This window comes from Aquarana catesbeiana, linkage group LG07 (genome assembly GCF_042186555.1).
Source record: "Aquarana catesbeiana isolate 2022-GZ linkage group LG07, ASM4218655v1, whole genome shotgun sequence".
NCBI lineage: Eukaryota > Metazoa > Chordata > Amphibia > Anura > Ranidae > Aquarana > Aquarana catesbeiana.
In genome coordinates this window covers 157,127,552-157,153,952 of record NC_133330.1, presented here as the reverse complement: position 1 = coordinate 157,153,952, position 26,401 = coordinate 157,127,552, and the positions used below count along the sequence as shown (strand labels likewise).

The 26,401-nt window shown below is 43.5% G+C and overlaps 1 protein-coding gene across 1 annotated transcript in view; it reads left to right on the top strand.

Annotated features, from left to right (window-relative positions):
- Nucleotides 1-26,401, top strand: part of EP300 (E1A binding protein p300) — a 117,069-nt gene that overhangs the window by 16,098 nt on the left and 74,570 nt on the right. The window contains exons 2-8 of the mRNA XM_073592762.1: nucleotides 1,214-1,839; nucleotides 3,265-3,432; nucleotides 11,143-11,428; nucleotides 12,478-12,591; nucleotides 17,716-17,964; nucleotides 22,032-22,125; nucleotides 22,978-23,115. Coding sequence (XP_073448863.1) covers nucleotides 1,214-1,839; nucleotides 3,265-3,432; nucleotides 11,143-11,428; nucleotides 12,478-12,591; nucleotides 17,716-17,964; nucleotides 22,032-22,125; nucleotides 22,978-23,115 — 1,675 coding nt within the window. The remainder of the gene's footprint in view (nucleotides 1-1,213; nucleotides 1,840-3,264; nucleotides 3,433-11,142; nucleotides 11,429-12,477; nucleotides 12,592-17,715; nucleotides 17,965-22,031; nucleotides 22,126-22,977; nucleotides 23,116-26,401) is intronic.

The window sequence follows — 26,401 nt, the reverse complement described above, 5'->3', positions numbered from 1 at the left end:
GCGTTGCAGATGTTCTAGCTTTATTCTGGGGGTCCAAATTAAAGTACAGAATAGGGAGTTAACTATCCTGAAAATCCCTTTTAAATTTTATGTCCCTTGCGCTTCATTGTGGTGTTAAAAAATCTTTCCTGGTACATTTTTGGTTAGTTAAAAAAAACCCCATCTACCTGTTGAAATGCATTGAAAATGAAAATTCATCAAAGCACCCGTACTACGTTTAGGGTGTACACAAGTCACATGATCTATGGAGAACACACCATAAGCACAGTAAGATCGTGACAAAATCGTATGCGTTTTCGGTGCCATTATTGACACTTTTTTTTCTCTTATTGGCAAAATGCAGATAGCACTATTTTCGCCCAATATGTTTCGGCCGCCGAAATTTTGGTGCATCTCTATTTCTGAGAGTTTTTGTATAGCCTCTTTTTAAGGCCCCTTTCACATGGAGAGGATCCACTGGACAGACTCCGCCAGCTCAGCAAGGAATCGCTCTGTTGATCCCCCGCTAAGCAGGCGGATGACAGGTCCGTCTCTGCTCACTGTGCAGGGATGGACCTGTCAGAGCTCCGCTGTTCTCTATGGCGAGATCGGTTGAAAAATGCACAGCCTGTCTGTTTTCATCTGATCCGCTGGACAGATGGCAAACGTCTGTTTTGAGCTGATCTTGCCGGATCAGATGGTAGGCAGGTGTCAGCGGACACCTCTTCGCTGATATACGCCTGCCCTTAGTCAATGGGTGGCCCATTCGGATCCGCCTGAAAAACGGACAGGCGGATCTGAGCGGGCCGATCGTGTGAAGGGGGGCCTAAGGAGCCTGTACCTTTTTTTTAATTTATAATTGCTGTGGGCAAGCAGCAGGGTTTAGAGCCGACGATTGGCTCTCTTGTAAAGGCAATCCGAGCAGCTATCTAGCTGCTGGATCGCTTTTAAATGCAGTGGGAGGGGACAAATGTGTTCCTGTGATCAAATGCTTTTAAGAGCGGAGGAGGGATATGGGGTCTTGGTTACCCCAGACCTCTCCATAAAGAGTACCTTGCACAAATGAATGGGCTGCCATGCCCACACAAGTGTGAATGGGGGTTGAAGTGGTTAAAGTTAAAACACAAGAAATTTGCATTATTTTACTTGTGCATTCAAGGTTGGGTGTTTTTTATTGTGCAAAAATAATTTTAAATGGTTTCCAATAAAGTGTATTTTCTCTTTTTTGTTTTAGATTTTGGATCATTTTTTGACTTGGAACAAGATCTTCCTGATGAACTAATTAGCTCAAATGAGTTTGGCCTGAGCAATGGTGGCGATATTAATCAAAGTCACATGAGCCCAGGGATTGTACCTGATGCAGCTGCTAAGCATAAACAACTCTCTGAACTTTTACGAGGCGGAAGTACTGCGAACATGGTTATGGGTCTTGGGCAGCAAGTGTCCCAGGCTAGCTCTGGTATGGGGTTTCTGAACAGTATGGTTAAAAGTCCAGTGACTCAGCCAGGAATGTCATCACCAGCTTTGAACATTGGAGGTAATGGAGCCAATTCAGTTGGTCCCTCTCAAACGTTAAATTCCTCAACAGCGGGAATGATGCTCTCTATGAACAACCCAATAGCGCAGCCTAGAATCGGCATGAATTCAGGGATAATCACAGGTGGAAATGGTCAAAACATGACACAAGGACAAATAATGAATGGATCTCTGGGCATTGGAAGACATCAGTCTGGTGTGCCATATCATAATCAAGGAATGGGAAACTTTAGTAACCTTTTAGGAGAGACACTGCAACAAAGTGGACCACAGATGGGGGGCCAACCAGGAGCAAGAAGTCCTCAGGCAACAGCCATAAACAAGGTTAGTAGCATAGTTTAAGCCTATAATAGTTTTATGACTTATTGTATTTTAAATACTTTTTGGTGCTATGCTACAATAACAAAAATGTAGGATGTCCTTTTGTCTGTTTCCAAAAAAATTTGAGATGCTTGTGTGCCCAAATGTAAAGAGTCAAAAATTGTGCTGCCCATGGTAATGCAAAATTTTTCTTTGTGCATAAATTCTCCTTTCATAGAGAATGCATTTTTGACATTGTTTACTTCTGTGTGATCTGATTGGTCACATGGTACCTGGGCCAATCACAGTACCCTCTACCATGTGATCCAGATCACCTTCCCAGAGTATTAGTGACACTGCTCTGGTCAAAGTATGTGTAAAGGAAAAAAAAAAAAAGTATTTTTAATATTTTTTTTTTTTTTTTTCACACATGGTCACTAGTCAGTATCTCTGATCACATCACACCAGTCATATGACGCTGGACTGCACTGGTGACATGTTAAAAAAAAAAAAAAAATTGAGAAAAACAAATTTTTGTTTCTTCATATTTTAAAAAAATTGTAATAAAATTACAACTTCAAAAAACCCATTATGGCTCTTACTAAATACCTTGGACTGTCTTCTTTCCAAAAAAGGGGTCATTTTTTTGGACTGTCCCGGCATTTTAGGGCCTCACGACATAGGCTTGTCAGTACATCAGGACTGATCAATTTGAAATGTATACCATAGTTTTTAAACTCTGTTTGCAGAAAAGTGTATGTGTGTCTGTCTGGGTTTTTTTTTTCCTCAATTGGTATTTTCGTTTATGGCAAAAATGAAAAAGCTCTGTTCGTAAAAAAATAAAAGGTACATTTTAAATTTGGGTTACAGTGTTGCTTGACCGAGCAATTTCCAGTTTAAGTAGCACAGTGCTGAATAGCAAAAAAATGGCCTGGTCCTGAAGAGACCAGGACCTGACCTGTAGGAGGTCAAGTGGTTAAGGTCAACAGGAATTGGGTAGATTTCTTGTACACTAAAAAGCTAGAAAAACTAGGCATTTTCAGCCTACAGGTCTCAATGCAATATAATTAAGATCAGTGTATAGGAACTTGGAAGGCTAATCATTCGTTGACCATTTGGACACTCAAGCAATTTAAAATAAGTTTCCTAAATGCAATGCATCTAAGATGCATATCAATATACATCAATAGAGCGTGTATTCTAGTGTGAACATCTTTTAACAATTGTGGCATACACTTTTGTGCATGAATAAAGAATTTTGATATTTGCATTGATAATTCTAGAGACTGCTAGAAAAATATCCTTAAAAAAATAGCGATCTTTTGCCCTTTTTTGGAGTCTGTGGAATTTTTTCCATTCCTAGCTTTTCAATTTAAATAACATGGTTTTTATTTTTTGCATTATTTGGGACTTAATTTTTATCTATTTAATTTGTTTTTCTCTTCCTAGCTTGGAATAATGAACAATTCCAATCCATATGGGGCATCGTATGGACAGAATTCATGTCCACAGGAGGGAACTACAGGGATTAGTTTGCAAATGCAGAACAAAGCTGCTCTACGGAATGTTTCAGAGTTTTCACTGGAAAAGAAACCTGGAACTAGCTTGACAAACATGGTGAGTATAACAGAGCTGGTAGAGGAAACCTATAGTGGGGAAATGAGAGGATTGCTATTGCTGACCTCTCCCTTAAAAACAAAAAAATACTAGTTTCCTGGCTTCCATAATAATGGATTCAGGACTTTGAGTCACTCAACTGGAGGAAATAAGAAGGTTTTAGATATCCTTATATTAATTTACAGTCTGAGCAATGAAATTACATTACCAGTAAGTCATTTTGCTAGGTTAATTTAAGCATGAATAATGTAGAAGATACCATGTAAATGGAAAGTATTCACAGCGCTTCACTTTTTTCACATTTTACAGCCTTATTCCAAAATTGTTTCAATTCATTATTTTCCCTAAAATTCTACAAACAATACCCCATAATGACAATGTAAAAGAAGATTGTTTTGAAATCTTTGCAAATTTATTGAAAAAAAAAAAAAATCACATGTGCATCCTGTTTCCACTGATCGTCCTTGAGATGTTTCTACAACTTGATTGGAGTCAACCTGTGGTAAATTCAGTTGATTAGACATGATTTGGAAAGGCACACACCTGTCTATATAAGGCCCCACAGTTTAACAGTGCATGTCAGGACACAAACCAAGCCATTAAATCCAAGGAATTGTCTGTAGACCTGAAGCTCTGTGAATATTTTTCGGATGCACCATATGTTTGAAAAATTACATCATGGTGCACTTTCCAGGTCTTTATTAATACACAGAGCATCGGCCCAGCTCGGGTGCCCCTGTAGCAAGCTGCTTGCTGTGTGTGCACTCAACAGGAGGGAGGAGCCAGGAGCACCGAAGAGGGACCCGAGAAGAGGAGGATCTGGGCTGCTCTGTGCAAAACCACTACACAGAGCAGGTAAGTATAACATGTTTGTAACGTCTGTTATTTAAAAAAAAAAAAAAAAACACTTTGAGAAGTCAAAAGTTCCTTGTTATACGTAGATTAAATAACTATAATCTTGTAATGGGGCAGGGGTATGGCGTTAAAAAATCTTTCAATTTATGTATGTTAAAAATATTTTAATGCATATTGCATGGTTCTTCCTCCCGTGCAGTTTCTGTCACTTTTAAAATTTGTGCGGATTTGCTGGGCAAAGCCATATTGTTGATACTCGGGTGAATGAGTTCTGGGAGCGAATTAAAGGAGAAGTCCAGCCTGAGCTCGTTTGGCTGGGCTTCTCCTATGGGTCACAGGAGTGCAAATCGTTTTGCACTCCTGTGACCCGTTTTCAGCAGAGAGCGGTCTGGATCCGCCAGGTGCCTGGACTGATAGCCGTCTCGGCCTCTCAGCGAGACGCTGAAACAGCCACTCACCGCCCCTTAACAGCTCAGCTCTCTAGTGAGCGTGGAGCAGAAGAGGCGGCGGGCTGGCATTAGAGCTGCACGATTAATTGTCAAGAATCGTTATCGCAATCTTGACTAAAGTGTTTCCCAATTCTTTCTAAGCAAAGAATTCTCTCTGCTCTTCTGATGCCACAGCCCTCAAAAGAAAGGAAGGAAAAAAAGGGCAGTCTGCCAAGAATCAAAACATTCCTTATCAGTTGAACTTAAGTATAAACATTGTAACAATTTGTCAATGGACTAGACTTCTATGTAAGTGAAAAAAGTTTAACCACTCAAACAGTAAACCTTTTTCTTTTTCGTACATCACGGGACAGAGAGCCACAGTATTTACTGATGGGTTATATAGGCACCACTAGGTGATGGCACACCCTAGACAGGAAGTTTAGCCCCCTATTTAATCCCTCCCCTTACTGGGAGTACCTCAGTTTTTTCGCCAGTGTCTGAGGTGTTGGTCACGAGTAAAGATGTGCTGTGCTGAGCTCCGCTGGAATATTCCGAATTGTATGGTATCCGGGCCTCGTGTCCGAAGAAACAAGGTTTTACCTGTAACACTTCCCTTTTTAGAGAGCTGGACCCCGGAATCCAGTATCTGTTTTTTTTTTTCAGCCATATTCCTGGCGGGGTGCTTTACAAGCCCAGAGCTGCGGATCCCCTGATAAAAAGGGGGCCCTAGTCCCTGAAGGTTTTTCTAAATGGAGCCCACCGTTAGAAGTGAAGATTGGTTCTGCTCCCACAGAACCCTGCAGCTGGATAAGGTAAGGGAGATTCCTAAGGAATTTTTCTAATTCTTGTGGGTTTTCTCCTTTAAGTAAATGTATGCAATGCCTAAAGTTGCCACCGGGGGCTGTCAAGAGCAGTACCTTTCCATGCTTGTCAGTCTCGTCTCTGTGTCACAAGCTGCATGCTCCTCCAAGCCATGCTCCAGGTGGGATGAGGGAAGGGGGGGGGGTTTCTTTTCAGGAATGTCCCCCCACAGCTTCCTTTATGCTAGAAACCAAAGGGCAGTCGGCGGTATGCACACCACCTCCCGCCTCTCATTACGGCGGCTCTCCATCCACCGGCCCTCCTCCGCCCCAGCCTCCCCTCCATGTGCGATCCCATCGGGATCGTAGCCCTCTGCTCGCATGGGAAAAGCTGTCTTTTTTTGAAAAAGGGGGGTGCGGAAGGGGTGGTCGGAGGAGGGGGGCGGAGCTTTAGCTCGAAGTTGGCGTGGTCTAACGCACACAACGCGGGCTATACAAAGCTATGAAGTGCACTCTTTTGCAGGTGCACACAGCTCAAGGAGGGACACAGAGCAGACAGGGGCATGTGAGTGTTGGTGACACAGGCATTCCCAGGCAACATCAGACTGAGCCTTGATAGCGGCAGTTGCTGGACTATATTGCTCAGCAGCGGGTGCATTTCTGGTAGTACCTCTGCATTTTTGTGCTTGGCACTATGGGCAGAAAGGGAGGTACAAATACCCCGAGGAATAGGGGCTCAAAGGGATCTCCCTCAGGCTCTGAGGACCCCCCCTCTGCAGCACCATCTCCCCCTGAAGGACCTAAGGAGGCTGGTCAGAGTGAACCATTAGGGGCTGCAACTGCTTCTGGCATTTTAGCCCCTGTATATATTACTCAGGAGGTTATTTCCTCAACCATAAATGGATTAGAGGAAAGATTCATGGCCTTAATTGCATCTTCACAAAGTGGAAGAAAACGCATTAGGTCTCCGTCTACCACCCAGGACTCTCAAACAGAGGAACTCGGAGACGAATCCCCCTCAGAGGACCGGGATGAGACTGATAAATCCTCTTCTGAGGAATCAAGTGGGGAAGGACCCTCTTCAGCTTCACAGGATGAGAAATTGCTGGTGCAATCACTTGCTGGAATGGTCCACTCCACATTTGTTACCCGTAACTGAGTCGGTTGAAAAACCCACGTCTTGTTTGGGTTCACTGAAGCCTCCTCAAACTGCGCATGCCTTTCATGTTCATTTCTTGCTGGAAAAGCTTATTTATTCTGAGTGGGATCACCCAGATAAACATTTTTTCCCTCCTAAAAAGTTTTCAACATTTTATCCTATGGAGGAAAAATTCACAAAGATGTGGGGTATACCCGCAATTGACACCGCTATATCTGTGAATAAAAGTATGACTTGTCCTGTTGTCAATGCTCAAATGCTTAGGGATCCAACTGATAAAAAATTGGAATTCACGTTTTTTCCTTGACAGGTTCAGTAGCTCAACCTGCAGTGGCAGCAATTGGGGTATGTCTGTCCTTGAGAGACCACTTGAAGCAGGTGCTCAAGGTTTTCCGTGAACAGCAGGCCCGGGAGTTAGCCAAGGCGGCTTTGTGTTTTGCAGTTGACGCAATCAGATTCTATCCTTCAGACCTCTCGCCTTATGCTTGGGTTGGTGCATATGCGTAGAATCTTATGGTTGAAAAACTGGTCAGCTGAAACGCCTCCTGGCTGGGTTTCCCTTCTGTGGTGCAAGGCTGTTTGGGGAGGATTTGGACATTTCTATCCAAAAAATCTCAAAGTACCCCTTTGCCAATTAAGAAAAGGAGTAAACATCCCTCATTTAAATTGGCTCTTTCTCCAGTGCCAGGGGCATCAGCCTCCAGGCAGTTGCGACGGTCTCCACCTTCAGGTTCAAGAGGTAAAACTCAGAGTCAACCACAGGGACAAAAGAAGTCTTTGGGGAGAAAATCTACAACACAGAACGCTAAAGCCTCTTTATGAAGGGGCTCCCCCACTCGTTCGAGTGGGGGGAAGACTGCTACAGTTCTCAAGGGTCTGGCAGGAGGTTTTTCAGGACAGATGGGTGGTCTCCACAATAACTCTAGGCTACAAACTAGAGTTCAGAGAATTCCCGTCTCCTCGTTTCCTCAGATCAAATGTTCCCAAAGACCCAGAGAAAAAGAAGTCTCTCTTTCGAGCGTTGGAGCGACTTTTGTTGCAAAAAGTAATCATGGTGGTTCCCATGCAAGAGCAGGGATTGGGGTTTTATTGAAACCTTTTCACTGTGCCAAAACCAGATGGAAATGTCAGACCCATCCTAGATCTCAAAGATCTAAACCGGTTCCTAAAAATTTGATCTTTTCGCATGGAATCAATCTGATCAGTAGTCTCCATCCTACAAGGTGGAGAACTTCTGGCATCAATAGACATCAAGGATGTATACCCGCATGTACCTATTTTCCCTGCTCATCAGAAATATCTGCGTTTCAAAGTGGAAAAAAGCGTGATTTTCAGTTTGTAGCTCTGCCTTTCGGTCTAGCTACTGCACCTCAGGTGTTCACAAAGGTCCTGGCTCCTCCTCTGGCCAGATTAAGGGCCCAAGGTATAACGGTTATAGCGTACCTAGATGACCTGCTCTTAATAGACCAGTCGATAGCCCGCTTAGACCAAGGCTTGGTCACCACAGTCAACTACCTGGAATACCTAGGTTGGGTCCTCAACCTAGAGAAGTCTTCTTTAAAACCAGTAAGAAGGCTAGAGTACTTGGGTCTGGCCATAGACACAACCCAGAAGAGGGTGTTTTTACATCGGTGCCATAAAGGAGCTGGTTCAGGTAGTCAGGGCAAAGAAGGGTCCTTCTATTCGCCTTTGTATGAGGTTGTTGGGAAAGATGGTGGATTCATTCGAAGCGGTTCCCTATGCTCAGTTTCATTCTAGACTGCGGCAAAACAGTGTCCTGTCTGCCTGGACAAGAAAGTCCAGGCACTAGATTTTCCAATGCGCTTGTCACCATAAGTGCGTCAGAGCCTCAGTTGGTGGTTGGAATCTGCAGAAAGGGAAATCCTTTTTACCAGTTACCTGGAAGGTGTTAACAGATGCCAGCCTTTTGGGTTGGGGAGCAGTTCTGGAGGAGACTGTCCAAGGGAAATGGTCGGAAACCAAGAGGACCTTGCCCATCAACATTCTAGAGATTCGTGTGGCGTACGTAGCCCTAAAGGCCTGGACTTTCAGATTGCAGGGTTGTCTTGTCAGGATCCAATCCGACAATGCCACAGCAGTGGCTTATATCAATCACCAAGGGGGCACCAGGAGTGAATGTAGATCTGTTTGCGTCTAGGATCGACAACTTTATGTCAAGAACAAGGGATCCACTTGCATGTGGGACAGATGCGTTGGTGACCCCGTGGCATCAGTTCTCACTGATTTATGCATTCCCTCCTATTCTCCCTCCTATTCTGCTGCTACCACGATTCTTCGCAGAATCGAACAGGAAAAGAAGTCGGTGCTTCTAGTGGCCCAGAAGATCTTGGTATGCAGAAATTGTGAATATGGCGGTACGGTCCCCATGGACCCTACCACCACGTCCAAACCTGCTATCGCAGGAACCGGTGTTCCATCCTACCTTACAAAGGCTAAATTTAACGGTTTGGCTATTGAAACCCACATTCTGAAGAGTCGTGGGCTTTCAGGCCTAGTAATTTCTACCTTGATTAATGCAAGGAAGCCAGCTTCCAGAGTCATTTATTATAGTCTGGAAGGCATATGTCTCCTGGTGTGAATCCAGGGGTTGGCATCCCAGAAAGTATGTCATAGGGCGAATCCTTGCTAATGGGGTTAGAGATGAAGGTGGCCTTGAGTACTATCAAGGGCCAGGTCTTGGTCCTTGGTTGATATTGTTTCAACGTCCACTTGCTTCGCATTATTTGATCTGAAGCTTTATGCAAGTGGTAACGCGGCTTAATCCACTGGTTAGAGCTCCCCTGAACCCCTAGGACTTGAATTTAGTTCTGTCCACATTATAGAAACAGCCTTTTGAGCCGATACGACACATTCCCTTGATCCTTTTGACAAGGAAGCTAATTTTTCTCTTAGCCATTTCTCCTGCAAGAAGGGTATCAGAATTGGCGGCTCTTTTTTGTAAAGAGCCATATTTAATTATTCATAAGGATAGAGTAGTACTGCGTCCACATCCTAGCTTTCTACCGTAGGTGGTTTCAGGTTTTCATCTAAACCAGGATATTGTTCTGCCTTCATTTTTTCCAGATCCCTGTTCTACGGAAAAGTCCACTACATTCTCTGGATGTAGTGAGAGTGGTCAAAACTTATTTGGAAGATACTGCTCAGATTCGCAAAACGGGTGTTTTGTTTGTGTTGCGTGAGGGTCCTAAAAAAGGACAGGCAGAGTCGAAATCTACCATTGCTAAGTGTATTCGACAGGTAATTGTTCAAGCTGATGGTTTGAAGAGGAAAGTTCCACCTTTTCAAATCAAAGCGTACTCCACAAGGGCTGTTAGTGCTTCATGGGCAGTGCATCACCAGGCCTCCATGGCTCAAATCGGCCGCAACTTGGTCTTCAGTCCATACATTCACCAGATTCTATCAGGTGGATGTGAGAAGACATGAGGATATCGCCTTTGGGCACAGTGTGCTCCAGGCAGCGGTACAAGGTCCTCAGGTCTGATTGCACCCTACTTTTGTTGTGTCTCCCTCCCCTCGGATAGCATTGCTCTGGGACATCCCATCAGTAAAAACTGTGGCTCTGTGTCCCGTGATGTACTCGAAGAAAAGGATTTTACAGGTAAGCTGACATTTGTTGGTTTTCAAGTTAAAATCTTTTTTTTTTTTTTTTTTGCTAGAAAATTTACTTAGAACCCCCAAACATATATATATATATATATATATATATATATATATATATATATATATATATATATATATATATATATATATATATATATATATATATATATATATATGACACCCTAGAGAATAAAATGGCGTTTGCAATATTTTTATGTCGCACTGTATTTGCGCAGCGGTTTTTTCAATTACATTTTTTTTGGAAAAAAATACTTTAATGAATAAAATAAAAAAAAAAAACCTAACCAGTAAAGTTAGCCCATTTTTTTGTATGTGAAAGATTTTACGTCGTGAGAGAATCGTGATCTTTTTATTCTAAGCAAAAAAATTGTGATTCTCATTTTGTCCAGAATCGCCATTCCTCTCCATTTTCCTCCTGCAGCTGCTGAATGCTGGAGGGAGAAGAGGAGAAGAAGCAGGCATTCAGTGGCTGCAGGAGGAAAATGAAGAGGAACGATCCTGTGTTTGCACATCCTGTCCGGGTGTAAAAAACCAAATGTGACCAGAAGGCCTCACGGGCCCCCTGGAGCATGGGGTGGGGTTGTCATTGCAACCCTGACACTATGCCAGTAGGCCAAATATATTTTTCATGGGCAAAGATCCTGTGGTCTTCTCTACTTCATCTAATCTAATGTTAGAACCAAACAATGATCTATCATAATCAGAGAGTGGGTAGTGGCAAAGTTTCTAGTGATTCAAGGGCATCGCATTTCACAGAATTTGTTCATAGAAGACTAATGACTTTAACACTAACCTATGTTGTGGTTTTTTCCTAACCCTTCAGGATCAACAGTCATCTGCTCAGATTCCCCAAGCCAACATTGTTTCTGCTAGCCCTCAAAGTATGGGTCCTAGTGCTCAACAAGGAATAGGTTCTGGAGCACCTACAGCAGATCCAGAAAAGCGAAAGCTGATCCAGCAGCAATTAGTTCTTTTATTACATGCTCATAAGTGCCAGAGAAGAGAACAAGCCAGTGGTGAGGTGCGCCAGTGCAACTTACCTCATTGTCGTACCATGAAGAATGTGCTGAACCACATGACCCACTGCCAGGCTGGAAAAACATGCCAAGGTATGTGTTTTTTTTTTTTTTTATCTGATTCCTTTATGTGAAATGTTTACTTTTTTTTTTTTTTTTTTCTTCCTTGTCTTCACTTTAATTATGCTTCTTTTAAGTATCCGAGCATTATACCATACAAATAAACAAATTCAATACACTACTGAAATCACGAATGCATAAAATCACGTCAGGGAGAGAACAATAACCTTCTCAAAACACGCGTGTATATTCCTTATGAATCATGACCAACTCATATTACAGGAAGGCCTATTACAGAAGGGGCAGGCCTAAAAGCTGCATTGACTCTGCAACTGAAGGAGCTTAGGCCAGAAGGTCCGGTGTCAGAGTTCCTGTAACCTTAGCCCGGGTTCACACCATAATTCGCTGCGGACCGCACAGGAGCGCTGTGCGTCCCTGTTCACCTTTCAGGGACTAATCAGGGCCGATTCTATGCCTGAATTCGGCCCTGAAACGCAGCCAAAGACGCACAGCAGCCGCCCCGGAGATATGTGAACCGGCTCCATAGGGAGCCAGTCACATTCTCCTGCTATGCGAATTAGATGTGCGGAAACGCACATCTAATTCGCATAGGTGTGAACCCGGGCTTAAGGAGATATATCCACAAGGTGGCATGTGTGTTTTACAATGTAGCTGGATCCCTGGAGTTCAGCTTTAAATTCATTATTGAACTATGAAATTGTCAGTGTTCCTGTGCTCCACTAGATGGCATTGAAAACGAATCTGTATATTTGTATAAAGAGTCAAAATGTAGTCATGCTGCCAGACCCAACTCCAAAGCGGCTGTGATGCAAATTATGGCACATTTAGTATGGGAAGCACATCTTACTCCTTGTATAAAAATAAATGAAAAGTTGTAAAATGTAAAGCAAGTTCATAGTGTCTCTTTATTGTGTGTGTGTTTTTTTTTTTTTTTTTTTTTTAATTTTAATATATGCTCCGATTATAATCTTGTGATGCCATAGTTGAAAAATGCTGTTTTGTATGTACGTGTCTGACAGGGGTTTTGATTTCAACATATTTTGTTTTTGTTGTGGTTTTAGTTGCACACTGTGCCTCTTCACGCCAGATAATTTCTCACTGGAAGAACTGTACACGACATGACTGTCCCGTTTGTTTACCGCTGAAGAATGCTGGGGATAAGCGTAACCAGCAATGTATGTACATGTTAGTTATATTGTTTGTTGTACCAGTACGTAGCAGAAAAGTTGTGCATTTCCTCCCAGAGTTATGAAAGATTGTATGGTTGTGCACTGCGTACGTCCTAGGTGGATGTTTTTCATATAAAAGTGCAATTCCTTTTTAAAAGACCTTATCCACAAGGCTGATGTTTACTATTAAAAATTAGTTTTTTAATAAATTAAAATGTAAGAATTGGTAAAGCTTTGGGAAACAATACATCACCTTCCTAAAACTGAACTGCAAGAAAGTACTCTATGTGCAGAGTTTATTGTATTGGTGAACTACATAAACCTGGAGACTGCCATGTGTACCGCTCACTTATAGAAGTAAATAGGGCTGCAGTATTTGAGTGCACTGGGAAAGGTTGCTGGTCGGCACATTTTCTTTGCAAGATGTGTGGCACTGGGCAGGGGTATTTTAGTAAAGTTAGCTGGAACAGGAAGGAAGGGAAGTATTTTACTGGTTGGGCTGCACTCAGAAGGGGTGGTGTTTTGGTTACTTAAAGGGCAACAAATATTAAGTTGTACTTAAATGTCAAAGCGAAAACAGATCTTTGGACAGTGAGTTAAGTGGACCTAAACACAAAATAACTTCTAGATCATACAGTACTGTTCTGTGTATACCCATGGTATTCATAGACATTGGGTTCTGTGTTGCCACCTTCAGGTGATTGGACACAGACTCCTACCTCACAAGAACATGCATAGGTCTCTTATTCCATGGGCTGCCACCTCTAGTCAAAGAAAGGGCTTTTTCCATTCTCCCCAGGACACCAACCTCTAAACTATGACTTCCTTTAGTCACAAGCCCTGGCCTGCCAGTCTTCCCAGAAGCCATATCCACAGTGAAGGGGTGCCCCACTCTTTAGAGCTAGGAGACAACTGTTGGTGTTTGCCTGTTTCACTCCAGAGCTTTTCAGTCAAACATCCTCAAGATGTGCAACAAGCAGATCCTGACCTTGGACTGCCCGGTGCTTCTGTCCAGTCAATTGAAGATCTCCAGCCCTGCTCTGGATTTGAGAAAACTATTCATTGGCAGGAACATGGTAATAGCAGATACGAGTCTTAGAAGCTTGGGCAGTGTTTACAACTCTTTGGCTGTCCAGGGGACCTGGTATCAAAAGAAGTCAAAACTACCCATCAGCATTCTTTAACTAAGGTTTTCCTTTTCTAATATTGGACCTTCCTTACACCAGGGCACCAGAAGCCTAGCAGCTGTAAGAGAGATGGGTCCAATACTGTCATGGGAAGAATATACATTCCAGCTCTCTCAACCATCCACATTTTGGGAGTGGACAGTTGGCAGGCAGGTTTCTTAAGTAGTCAATTCCTAGACACGAAGTGGACTCTGCATCCTGAAATCTTTTAAAACCTCTGGGGGTGCCTAGGTTCAAAAACAAATCCGTAGCCAAGACCTGGGATCCGCTAGCCTTCACAGTAGATGCTGGTGATTCCTCAGCTGGTTTATACCTTTCCTCTGAACATCCTTCTCTGACTGCGACACAAAATGGGGGATGAAAAGGTGCTGCAAATTCTCATTGCACTAAATTGTCCCAAAAGAATGTGGTGCCCAGGAATTCTAGTGGACGAGCCCTGGCCTTTTCTAAACACAAGACTTAGTCCTAGGCCCCCTGTTCTTTTCGGCTTCAGTCAGTGGCTTTAACCGCCAGTGGCTTGAAACTCAAGTCCTACAGGACAGAGGTGCCTGATTTAGTTATTCCTGTTTTACACAGAGCATGGACATTTAACCCCTGTACAATTTACCAGTGCACATAGAAGGCCTTCTTTGCATGATGTGAAGACAGTAGGCTTACCTCAAGGGAACCTTCTACCACTCTTATTTTGGCTTGTCTTCAGTGGTCTTGACCAGTGTCTGTCCTCAAGTACCCTCAAGGGATAGGTATCTACCTTACCCATCCAATTTCAGAAACCTCTTGACTTGCAATCCCTTATCGGGACTTTCCTACAGGGAGTTGCTCATACAATTCTCCCAATTCAATCTCCCATGTCACCTCAAAGGTCCCAGCCTTGTTCTACCTGTTCTTCAGAGGCCCCCTTTGGAAGACCTCATCCTTAAGGTTGCTATCTTTGTTCCCATCATGTCTGTAAGGCATGTTTCTGAGCAGCTCTCTTATAAAGAGCCATTTCTTGTTGTGGACAAGGTGGTTTTGAAGCCCAAACCTTCCTTCTTACCTAAGGTGGTCTCCTTTCGGTGAGGAGCTCCTTACTTCTTCCTTCCTCTCTTCTGCTTCAAAACATGACCAGGACATTTCCTTACATTGTTTAGATGTGTTGGACTGTCAGTCTACTTTCTATTCTACTGTCAGAACTCCTCTCCAAGGGGTATGCCTTTAAGGAAAAGGTTCCTTCCTTTCATTTCATCAGGGCTCTTAATGGCTCTAGAAAATTTTAACCTGTGAATTTCTAATCTTTTAGTTAAGGACCGGACGCAGGCCCCTCCCCTCTGAGCCTTAAATGCTCTTTATTGTCTGCTAAAAACTGAAGCAACACAGAGAATTGTTTATATGGGTACTTTCTAGGAGCACACATTTTTGCCAGTGTTCAAATACCTGAAGGTTGCAGCTTCTAACCCATGGTCTGTGACACTGTTTTCTCAATGTAAAACAACCCCAACCCTGTACACTCTGATCTGAGAGTGCAATGTTAATTTCTGTATACCAACAGGAGGAAGAGAGCAAAGCCCACACCTGCTACCAGTTCTCTCCTCCTATCTCTGCCCTTGTTGTCAAAACAGAAAAAGCTTTGTGGGCTGCCTGCCCGCGTTATACCAACCAATGACTTCATTGGTTGCTAAGGACTAATCTGGCAGCCCACACAGCTTTTTGTTTTCAAAGTTAACACCGTGCACTCTAGGATCAGAGTGTGCAGTGCTTATTGCCCCCTATCTCCTCCCCAGACTGCTCCTGTCCTGGCGGTAAGGGTTGGTAATCGAACCCTGTACAATCCTGCTTTTTTTTTTTTTTTTAACAGAAAAATTTTATTAAACAAATCAGCATTACAGTACAAGAACTTAGTACAGTCATTATGGTGAGAATAATTACAGTGGGATTTACCCTAAAACAATAACTACTGTTTATCAGTTGTTCCAGATGTGCACTCAACAGAATTTTCACTTAACCATAGTTCTCATGGCTTGTGTCATCTTAAAAATTCTTGGATAATATGAAGTAAATAACCCAGTATTCAATCAATCCTAATAGGGGCGGCGGGGGGGAGGGGAGGGAGGAGGAAGGAAGACGGGGGGGGGGGGGGGAAGGGAGGAAAAGGAAGGGGGTGAAGAGAAACGGGTATAAGAAGAATAGACTTGAGATGCAGGATGTCCTCTCCTATGTTTCGTGTCTTACTTATGGGATAGGGGGTTCGGGGTCCCCAGAAGCGTCCATCCAGGACGACCAAATTTTGTCAAACTTCCCTGGACATTGCCTGCTTTTGTACGTCAGTCTATAGAGGGGAAGTACCTTGTTCACCGACCTTATCCATGAGGCCAGGGTAGGAGGCTCCTCCAGTTTCCATCGCAGTAGAATTTCCCGCCTAGCATAGTACAATGCGAAGGTTAGACACAGTTTATCATACCTATCACCCTCAACATCCTCCAGATGACTGAGCAGTAGTATTTGAGGGTCAACCGGCAAGTCTGAACCTATGACATTGCCCAATGTGGAGGCAACTGCTGACCAAAAGGGTCTTAGTTTGGAGCAAGACCAGACCATATGCCAGAAAGTACCCACCTCCTGTCTGCATCTCTGACAGTTGGGATCTCTTTGGTGGTATATGCGCGCCAGTCTCTGTGGGGTAAAATACGCTCTGTGTAGGAACTTAAATGGTATGAACCTATCCCTTGCAGCGATCATAGAAGGAATGTAGGAGATTAAACACTCCTTCCACTCCTCTTAGTCCAAAGAGGGAATATCAATCTTCCATTTTTTTCCCAGGTTTTGGTTAGTTTTGCATCATATTCCACCGTAAGGTATAAATATATTGTTGAGAGAGGCTTTCCCATCACGCTGGAGGTCAGGAGCCTTTCAATGGAGTCCGGTTCCAGAGTGAGGGGGGCAGGGAACTGAGCCTCAAAGGTGTGCTTCAGCTGCCAGTATCTAAATTGGAAGGAGGATGGGATAGCAAAGGATTGCCTCAGGGCTTGGAAAGTCATAAGCCTGCCATCTTTAACTATATGTTTTAATGTGAGAATTCCCTTTTTTGCCCAGAGAGAGGGGTCCGGTATAGTGTAAAAGTGGGAGAGTAGAGGGTTACCCCATAGGGGCATGTGGGGTGAAATGTGGTTGGGTTTCCTATAGATTTTCCTAGCCTCCTGCCATACCCTCACAGTGGTCCGCATCGAAGTCGTCATGGACAAACTGGCCCTAAGACCGCGAAACGGGAGATTGCTAAGGGCAGCAAAGGAACCCAGGATGGCTGCCACAATCCTGCTTTTACAGCATTCTGTATTATGTCCTGTATCCCCTCGATTGATGGTCAGTGGCAATGAAATGTACCTCCCTGCATTGGCAGTCAGTGCAGTGAGATTTAACCATCTCAAGTGTGAGGTCATGAAATGTAATCCCTTAGCGATTGGTGGTCCAGTGTTTTAAGTGCCTCACTGCCTCCCTCCAGGATGATGTTGGGCATTTGTATTGTTTGGGCAGAGATCAGTCCGCCAAACAGTAGCAATATGCCAGTGCCAACATCCCACTGCCACTTGGCAATGTCCAAATTGGATTCTGCAGAACAGCCTGCAAGACACGGACGGGGTTCAAAATCCCGGCCCTGCTGCAGAATCTGAGACACTTGGTAATTATCCCTAATGGCAGACTGCTTCACTGTGTGCCAGAGGTGCTATGCTGCTAATAGGGTGGTACGTAACTTCTACCAAAAGGGAAGCACAGAGCGGGACCAGGAGGTGATGGCATACACTAATATATATTTATAGATATAGATATATAGATATAGATTTTATGAATGTTCTTCTCTTGCAATCACACAATTGAATACAATTCCTATAATTGAAAACTGGATATACAGATTAATGTTAATGGATAAAACTGCTCATTACGTTTTAATAATAGCAATGTTTCTTTACAGCTTTGTTTGGTAGCCCACCACTACCTGTAGGAGCTACAGGGACTGTGAGTACCGCTGGCAATGTTAACCAACAGTCAACACCCTCCATTAATTCTAATAGCCAGATTGATCCTAGTTCTATTGAAAGGGCTTATGCAGCTCTGGGATTACCATATCAGGGGAACCAGATGCAGTCCCAATCCCATACACAAGCTAAGGGCCCTCATCCAGGGCAGTCAACCCAGAGCGTTCGCTCTATGAACTCATTAAGTAAGTATTTTTACTTCTGAATTTGAAATGTAATTGAAAAGCCTAAATTTAATTTCCTGTGATTGAACCCCTTTTCCCCTTTTGTGCTACCAGTAGTAAGCAGGCATCTTAAAATTTGGCTCTTTGGAGATCTGCATACCATTTCTTTTTTAGAATAAGTTTCTTAATTGCACAATACAAAACACAGGCATAGTATTGGACAACTGGTATGTATGCTGATACTTTCAAGTTATTAGACACTGGCAATGCAGGGCTGTAAGGAACTTGGATAGTAGCTTCTGCTGCTCTCTGATTTTGTGGGGGCACAGGCTTTCAATACGTTCTGACATCCACACTCTGAGGCTACTCACCATAAGGCTTTTAATACCTTCCACTGCAGCTATGTTACACCGTTGGACCCCCCTCACTGTTATTTCAGATCTCAAATAAAGTGGGAATGGAGCAAAAGGGCTCTGCGGTGCCCTTTCTGCCAATGCCCCGCCCCCCTTTTTTTTTTTTTCCTGCCTAAGCAAGGAGGAGTTCCCTTCCATGGTAGAATTTAATAAAAATCTCTTCCCTGTGGGAGACGTTGGGCCACAGGAGCTAGAAACTCCAATTTCCTCATCTAGCGCCCTGCTTTAGGAGGAGGGGGAAGAGAAGGCAGCATGTTAATCTCTTTAAAATCTGAGGATTCCACACAGGGGCAACTTGCTGTTATCTCTTCCAAATTCAGGGGCATCATTTCTGCTCAGTTGAACACCTGCTTAAAGCTGGAGTCCCTGGTGTCTGGCCACAAATTATTATTATGGAATCCAGGGCTTCCCAAATTACCTCAGGCCTTTCTTATGCACTCTATAGTTGAGGTGGCCTTTTAGTGATTGGCTACACCTTGAAGGGATTTACCTTCCCCCTAGCGGTTTGCTTAGCAATACTAAATTTAGGAGGGTTTTGCAAATTGATGAATCATTTGAACTCTTGGCGATGGTTTGAGGTGTTGCTCACCCCTTTATTTTTGTATTGCTTTTAGACATCCCAGTTTTCTAAAGGCTAGTCCTGTGTTCTATACTGTACATTTAACCACTTTAGCCCTGGAAGATTTGGCTGCTCAATGACCAGGCCATTTTTTGCGATACGGCACTGTGTTGCTTTAACTGCTTGCCGACCAGCACACGCCGATGTACGTCGGCAGAATGGCACTGGCAGGCAAATGGGGTTACAGGTACGTCCCCTTTAAGGTGTCGTGAGCACGTGTGCTCCGCTGGAGGCGCCTGCCACGGTCTCCGTGACCGCGGGTCCCGCGGACTCTATGTCCGCCGGGTGCCTGTGATTGTGTCACGGAGAGGCAGAACGGGGAGATGCTTATGTAAACAAAGTGTTCTCCGTTCTGCCTAGTGACAGGACAGTGATCTACTGCTCTCTTTAATCGAGAGCAGTGATCACTGTCCTGTGTGTTCAAGCCCAGCCCCCTCACAGTTAGAATCACTCCCTAGGACACACTTAACCCCTTCACTGCCCCCTAGTGGTTAACCCCTTCAATGCCAGTGTCATTTACACTGTAATCAATGATACACTGATCGCATTATTATTCAGGATTTATATAGCGCCAACAGTTTACGTAGCGCTTTACAACTTGAGGGTAGACAGTAGAAATACAATACAATACAAATGTGTCAAAAATGTCCCATGTGTCCGCCATAATGTCGCAGTCCTAATAAAAATCGCAGTTCGCTGCCATTACTAATAAAAATGCCATAAAACTATCCCTTATTTTATAGACGCTATACATTTTACGCAGACCAATCAATATACGCTTATTGCGATATTTACCAAAAATATGTAGAATACATATCAGCCTAAACTGAGGAAAAAAATAGTTTTTTATATATTTTTGGGGGATATTTATTATAGCAAAAAGTAAAAAATACTGCGTGTTTTTTTTTTTTTTTTCTTCAAAATTGTCGCTCTTTTTTGTTTATAGCGCGAGAAATAAAAAACGCAGAGGCAATCAAATACCACCAAAAGAAAGCTCTATTTGTGGGAAAAAAAGACGTCAATTTTGTTTCAGTACAGCGTCGCACGTCCGCGCTATTTTGTTTCAGTAAATCGACGCAGTGCCGAATCGCAAAAAAGTGCTCTGGTCGGGAAGGGGGTAAAATCTTCCGTGGTTTAAGTGGTTAATCGACAAGTGCGCGGTCGTGCGATGCTGTACCCAAAGAAAATTGACGTCCTTTTTTTCCCCACAAATAGAGCTTTCTTTTGGCGGTATTTGATCACCTGTGTGGTTTTTATTTTTTGCGCTAAACAAAAAGACAATTTTGAAAAAACACTTTTTTTTTACTTTTTTTTTTTTTTTGCTTTAATAAATATCCCAAGTTGGGGAAAAAAAAATAAAAATTAACTTCAGTTTAGGCCGATATGTATTCTACATATTTTTGGTAAAAAAAATCACAATAAGCGTATATTGATTGGTTTGCACAAAACTTATAGCGTCTACCAAATAGGGGATAGATCTATAGAATTTTTATTATTTTTTTACTAGTAATGGCGGTGATCTGCGATTTTCATCAGGACTACGATATTGCGGCGGATGCATCAGACACTTTTGACACATTTTTGTGACCAGTGACAATTATACAGCGATCAGTGCTATAAAAATGCACTGATTACTGTGTAAATGTCACTGTCAGGGAAGGGGTGATCAAGGGGTTAACTGTGTTCCCTAGTGTGTGTTCTAACTGTGGGGGGATGGGACTGACTAGGAGGAGAGAGATCGATCGGTGTTCATACTTGGTATGAACACATGATCTGTCTCCTCTCCCCTGGGAAAACCTGGATCTCGCTCTGTCACAAGCGATCGCGGGCGCCCGGCGGGCATCGCGCCCGCCGAGCACTCTCATCAGCTCTGGTGGAGAGCCACGGGCGTGTGCCTCCGGCGGTGCGCGCCCTCTAGTGGTCAAAAAGCGAAGCAACGTAAGGTAATGTCGTTTCGCCCAGGGGAGCCAACTTGCCACAGTACAACTATAAACAAGCGGAGCTTCCCCTTTTGGGTGGAGCTCCACTTTAAGATGCTCGGAAATAGTCTCTCAAATCAAAAACCCTTTCTATTTTTTTAACCCTGTTGTATTGAAAACTGATCCCAGGTCCCTTCTTAAGGTGGACTTGATTTAAAAAATGTAATGTTTGCTTATGTTATCAAGAAATGTTAATTATACCCAAAGAGTGTATGCCTCCTGAAAATTGCCTGGGCATTCCTGTGCCTATGGCCTCATTGCTTTATATTTGCAGGCACTACTGTGCTGCTCCTTGTTTTTCTTGGAACTCTGACAAGGGGGATCAAAACCCTATCTGTACCAAGTTGGCCACCTTCACACAGACTCTTAGTGCAGAACAAGGCATTAAGTAATGGGGAGAAGAACAGCTGTGAAAGCCCACAGGCAATGCTGGTGAATAGTTCTTTGCCCCTGCTTGCCTTTTTTGGCACTAATTCCATAGTTTAGTTCCTCTTTATGGTGGCATTCTAATTTCAGAGTTCTCAGGGTAACTTGTCACCTGTTGTGTAGCAAACTATTAAATGATGAAGAAATTGGCTTACATAAATTACGCATTGGAAGGTTTGCATTGCCGTTTGGATGTTTCCAATGCCTTCAGCTAGAGGCTTTAATTGTAGTGTTCTTGGGCTCATGCCCAGGCGGCATGCAACCTTCTTTTCCCACCGTGCCAAGCCACAAGGCCATGAACTTGTATTCCCTGTTCGTTTGTATAAACGTACTGCTTCGGCTTTGGCCACTGGTTGAGCAGAAAGAACTGGTGCCTCTCCTGAGCAGATCTGTAAAACGGCTATGTGGCCCAGCCTTTTTTTTTTCCACAACTATCGATGGGATATTCTTTTACTTTCAGTCCAATCTATTGAGCAGGAAGTCCTCCATGTGGCTGTTCCACCCAATGTAAATTTTTGGTCCTCTTCTGGTGATTTCCTGAAAGATTACTAGGAAAAATAAGTTTTGCTTGTCAGGTTAAATATTTAAGAATTTCATTTTTTTTTTTTTTTTTCATTCTTATCAGTTTGTTTTCTTCTTACTTTTGTGCAGATGTAAATTCAATGGATGTCAATGGTGGAATTGATGTGCAGAGCTCTAATTTGCTTCCTGATTCTGTGCTACATTTAGGCATTAACTCTCAAAAGTAAGTTTTAAAATGGCTGCTGTGTGAACAGTGTTTTTAAATAAAATCAACAAAGGAGGGATGCAATGTCAATTAAAATGATAAAGTTTTATCTATAATTTACATGCATTACAAAAAATCTTTACATTCCAGCTCATCAAGCAAGCAAGCAAGCTTTCAAGCTGCCATGCCATAATTATGGCTTGAGAAAACATAGTTGCCTGAAAACTTGCTTGCCTAGCTGCAATGTGATTTTTGTAATGTACTTGGAATAAAAATAAAGTTTTTGCATTATGATGGGCGTCACATCCCTAGGTTTATTATAGAGCAATAAATGACATGGAGATTGTTTTGAAGCAGATAATCCTTTTGTAAGATTTTGCCCCTTTCACACTGGTGGAGTCCACCAGCGGATCCGCCTGCTCAGCAGGGGATCACTCCGCTGATCCCCAATGAGTAGGTGGATGAAGGGGTCCATGTTCACTTTGCTGATGCAGAGTGGACACGGACACCGCTCATTGTTCTCTATGGGGCTGTCGGATGGAAACAGACTGTCGGAGTGAATGCTGCGCAAGTGGGTCAAGTGTGGAACTATGGCATGTGACGTTTTCCCCTGAACGAGAGAGCCACCCTGCTGCCGTCATTTGTCTATACGGCGAGTGGGAGGTGGTTTAACTAATATAAATTACCATAAACCGTTGCTATGCTTTCACTACTTTTGTGTTTTCACAAGTCAGTAGGTTTTTCTAAGACAAGAAATTTTAATTCATGTATGTATTAAAGAAGTGTTCATAAATTGTAGTTTCAGAGTGTTTGATAAATTTAGCACAGAGTTGCCAATGCTTATTATCTTTCATGTCTGCATTGTTTTAGCTCTATGATTGGTGATGGTGGGAGTACTTCCAAATTAGGATCAATTCCAGTTGCAAATCCACCGTCTAATGTTGGAGGCCGGAAACCCTGGCATGAGGATATTACCCAGGACCTAAGAAACCATCTTGTTCATAAACTGTAAGCAGTGAATGCCTTTAATTCAATCCTTGTTAAAATTGTTGCAGCAGCAAAGCGGAGTTCCACCCGTTTTCGTGTTTAATAAAAGTCAGCGGCTACAAAAAGTGTAGCTGCTGACATTTAATAAACACACACTCGCCTGTCCAGCGATGCGGCCGCCCAAAGCCTCGCTTTCTCTCCCTTTCCCCTGTGGCACCGGCATCACTATTGTGGGCACCCGGCTGTGACAGCTTGCGGCTTCACAGATGGGTGCGCATGCGCGAGTTGGGCTGCGCATGCTGAATGGCCGTGCAATCTTCTGGGACCTGTGATATGTCCCAGAAGATTGCAGGGAGGGAGGGGCAGCCTAGATGTCCCAGGCAGAAGTGGGAGCTGGGTACACTCGGCGCCCCCCCCCCCCCAAAAAAAAAAAATATGTGGCATGTCAGAGGCTCAGGATTGCTTTAAGCGAAAGTTCCACTTTTGGGTTCAACTCCACTTCAAGCATATAATCAAAGCATTAAACCTGAAGAACTGAAGTACAGTTACATGTACAAATTTATATTTTAAAATCTGGGAAGAGTATAAGAGGTTATTTGTTCACATTAAAGCGGAACTTCGGTCATGTTTTCAACTTTCCAGCTATTAAATCTTCTGCCCTTGTTTTAACTTTGGATTGTAAAAATTTTTTTCTTCTGCCAGTAAATACCTTTTACAGCCCTTTTACAGCCCACTTCCCGTTTCTTGTTTGGTAAAAAGCCTAGGCTTATGACCCTCCATGCACAGCTCTCTCTCGCGCGCGCGCGCGCTCTTTCTCTCTCCGCGCTCTTTCTCTCTCCGCGCTCTTTCTCTCTCCGCGCTCTCTCTCTCTCTCCGCGCGCTCTCTCTCCGCGCGCTCGCTCTCTCTCTCTCCGCGCGCTCTCTCTCTCTCTCTCGCTCTCTCTCTCTCTCTCGCGCGCGCACTCTCTCTCGCTCTCTCTCTCTCGCGCACTCTCTCTCGCTCTCTCTCTCTCGCGCGCTCTCTCTCGCGCGCGCGCTCTCTCTCTCTCTCGCGCGCTCTCGTGCTCTCTCTCTCTCGTGAGAGTTTCCCGGGGGGGTGAGTAATAAGAGGGCCAACGAGGGCTGCAGAGCTGGAGGTGTGCTTCTGTGTAAATCCAGGAAGTGACAGGCAGCAGCTAAAATGGTTGCAGCCAGACTTCAGTGGAGGGAGATTTCTGCAGCATATTTGGCAAGTATAGAATCTGTGCGTAGATATAGATGTTTTTATATACAAACTATTTGAGCAGACTGCAGTTTCGCTATAACCTTGCAATTGCAGTGTGAGGCTTACACACTACCAATCCCCATCCTTATGAATTGAAAATTGCTACAGAATTATGCTGCTTGTTGGAGGGTAAATATTGCCTCCATGTTTACCTGCAAAGGTTTGTAAAAATGTATTTTTTTTTTTTTGTGGTGTGTTTTTTTTTTTTTTTTTTTTGTATTGCCTGTATTTTACTGATGCACAGATTTAACTCCTGGATCTTCACCAGGGTATAAATGAAGCAGTTAGTCACGGATGCTCTAAATTTATCTTAGCAGGCCCAAGAGTTAAGGGAATTCTAAGAGCATATCGTTTTTTACCTGAGCATTTACTGGGGTCTCATTTATCTAGACCTCTAGCTATATATGCCTTGTTACTAGAAGAATTGGCACTAAACAGTTCAAAGCTACAACTCCACCCAGTGGCTATGCGCCTGGGCACAATGCGTAAGCCCAGTTTAATTTAGCTTGGTGTCATTAGGCAGTGAGACATCTCTCTACAGTTCTGCTGGATCAAGACACTGAAAAATCATACAGAATGATCTACCACCAGCTGTTAAAAAGAATCTATCAACAGCTGCTGACCCCAGAAAATGTAAATTTTAATCATACAGTACGGAACATAGGTGTTCAGATACCATGGGTTATACTTCTATGCAGACTACCTTCAGTTTATTGGACACTGGAAAAAACATGCTGGAGTCAGCCCTAGAGTGTAACTCTGTCCATTCAGTGCCCCCATTCAGTGTCCTTAGGTAATGAACCTATTTGTCTTCTGGAGCAGTACTTTTCTTTCATTCTTTTATTTTCATCATTCAGTTTTTTTTCTCTGAAGCTTCTTTCAAGATTTGACTGCTTACTGCCCTGGGCATTTTCCGGCTCAGTTATCATTGATGTGTACCTTGCGGACCGTACACAGACACCAGTATTCGGGGCCAGCCTGTAATTTAATCTACGGGGTACAAGATCCTGCATTAGGTGCTCACCTTGGAATGTAAAGAAACTTGTGTAAGTTAGTCACAGGGTGCTATGTAGGTCCAGGGCTGTGGTTCATTTCTATGGATCCCAGACTCTGGAGACCCCTTCAGCGGTATGCCCTCCGTGACTGGCGAAGACTCAACCCTTAGTAGGCCCAGTGCATCAGTAAAGCAGGACAGGTTTTCCCAGTATGTTGGCACCAGTTCCTGAATTTTAACCACTTGCCTACTGGGCACTTTTACCCCCTTCCTGCCCAGGCCAATTTTCAGCTTTCAGTGCTGTCACACTTTGAATGACAACTGTGCAATCATGCAACGCTGTACCCATATGAAATTTTTATAATTTTTTTTTCACACAAATAGAGCTTTCTCTTGGTAGTATTTAATCACCACTGGGGTTTTTATTTTTTTGCTAAACAAACAAAAATGACAGAAAAAAATAAAAATCTTTGCAAACAGGTGATTTTTCTCCACTGATGTGCGCTGATGAGGCGGCAAAGATAGATGGCACTGGTGGAGCTGCATGGATAATGAGTGCCGATGTCCTTTTAACATAAGCCAGTTATCGGCTTTCTTCTCTCCTCATGTTGCTGAAAAAGAAACTGATAACTGGCTTTTGTTTACATCCTGTGATCGGCTGTCATTGGACACAGCTGATCATGTGGTAAAGGGCTGATGTGATTGGCTCTTTACCCCGAACAAGATCAGCTGAGTCCAAAGAGACTCGCCCATCACAGGAGAACGTGCATGGGCGCCCTCCTGGCAAACTAAGCCCATAGGCAGGAAGTAGTTAATAACACAGTACGCATTGTGTAGTACGCTATGCAGTTTACACTTCACTTTTTGTCTCTTGGTAGGAGCATTTTCTCTCCTATACAAACACCTCAGAAGGATGGGCTAATTCTCGCACCACCTGGATTATGCATTCATGCCCATCTTTTCCACTGAATGGCACACAGTATGTTGCTGCACTCCTGCTGCAATCTTCTACAAAAAGACAGCCACAGGGACACAGACATCACCTGGGG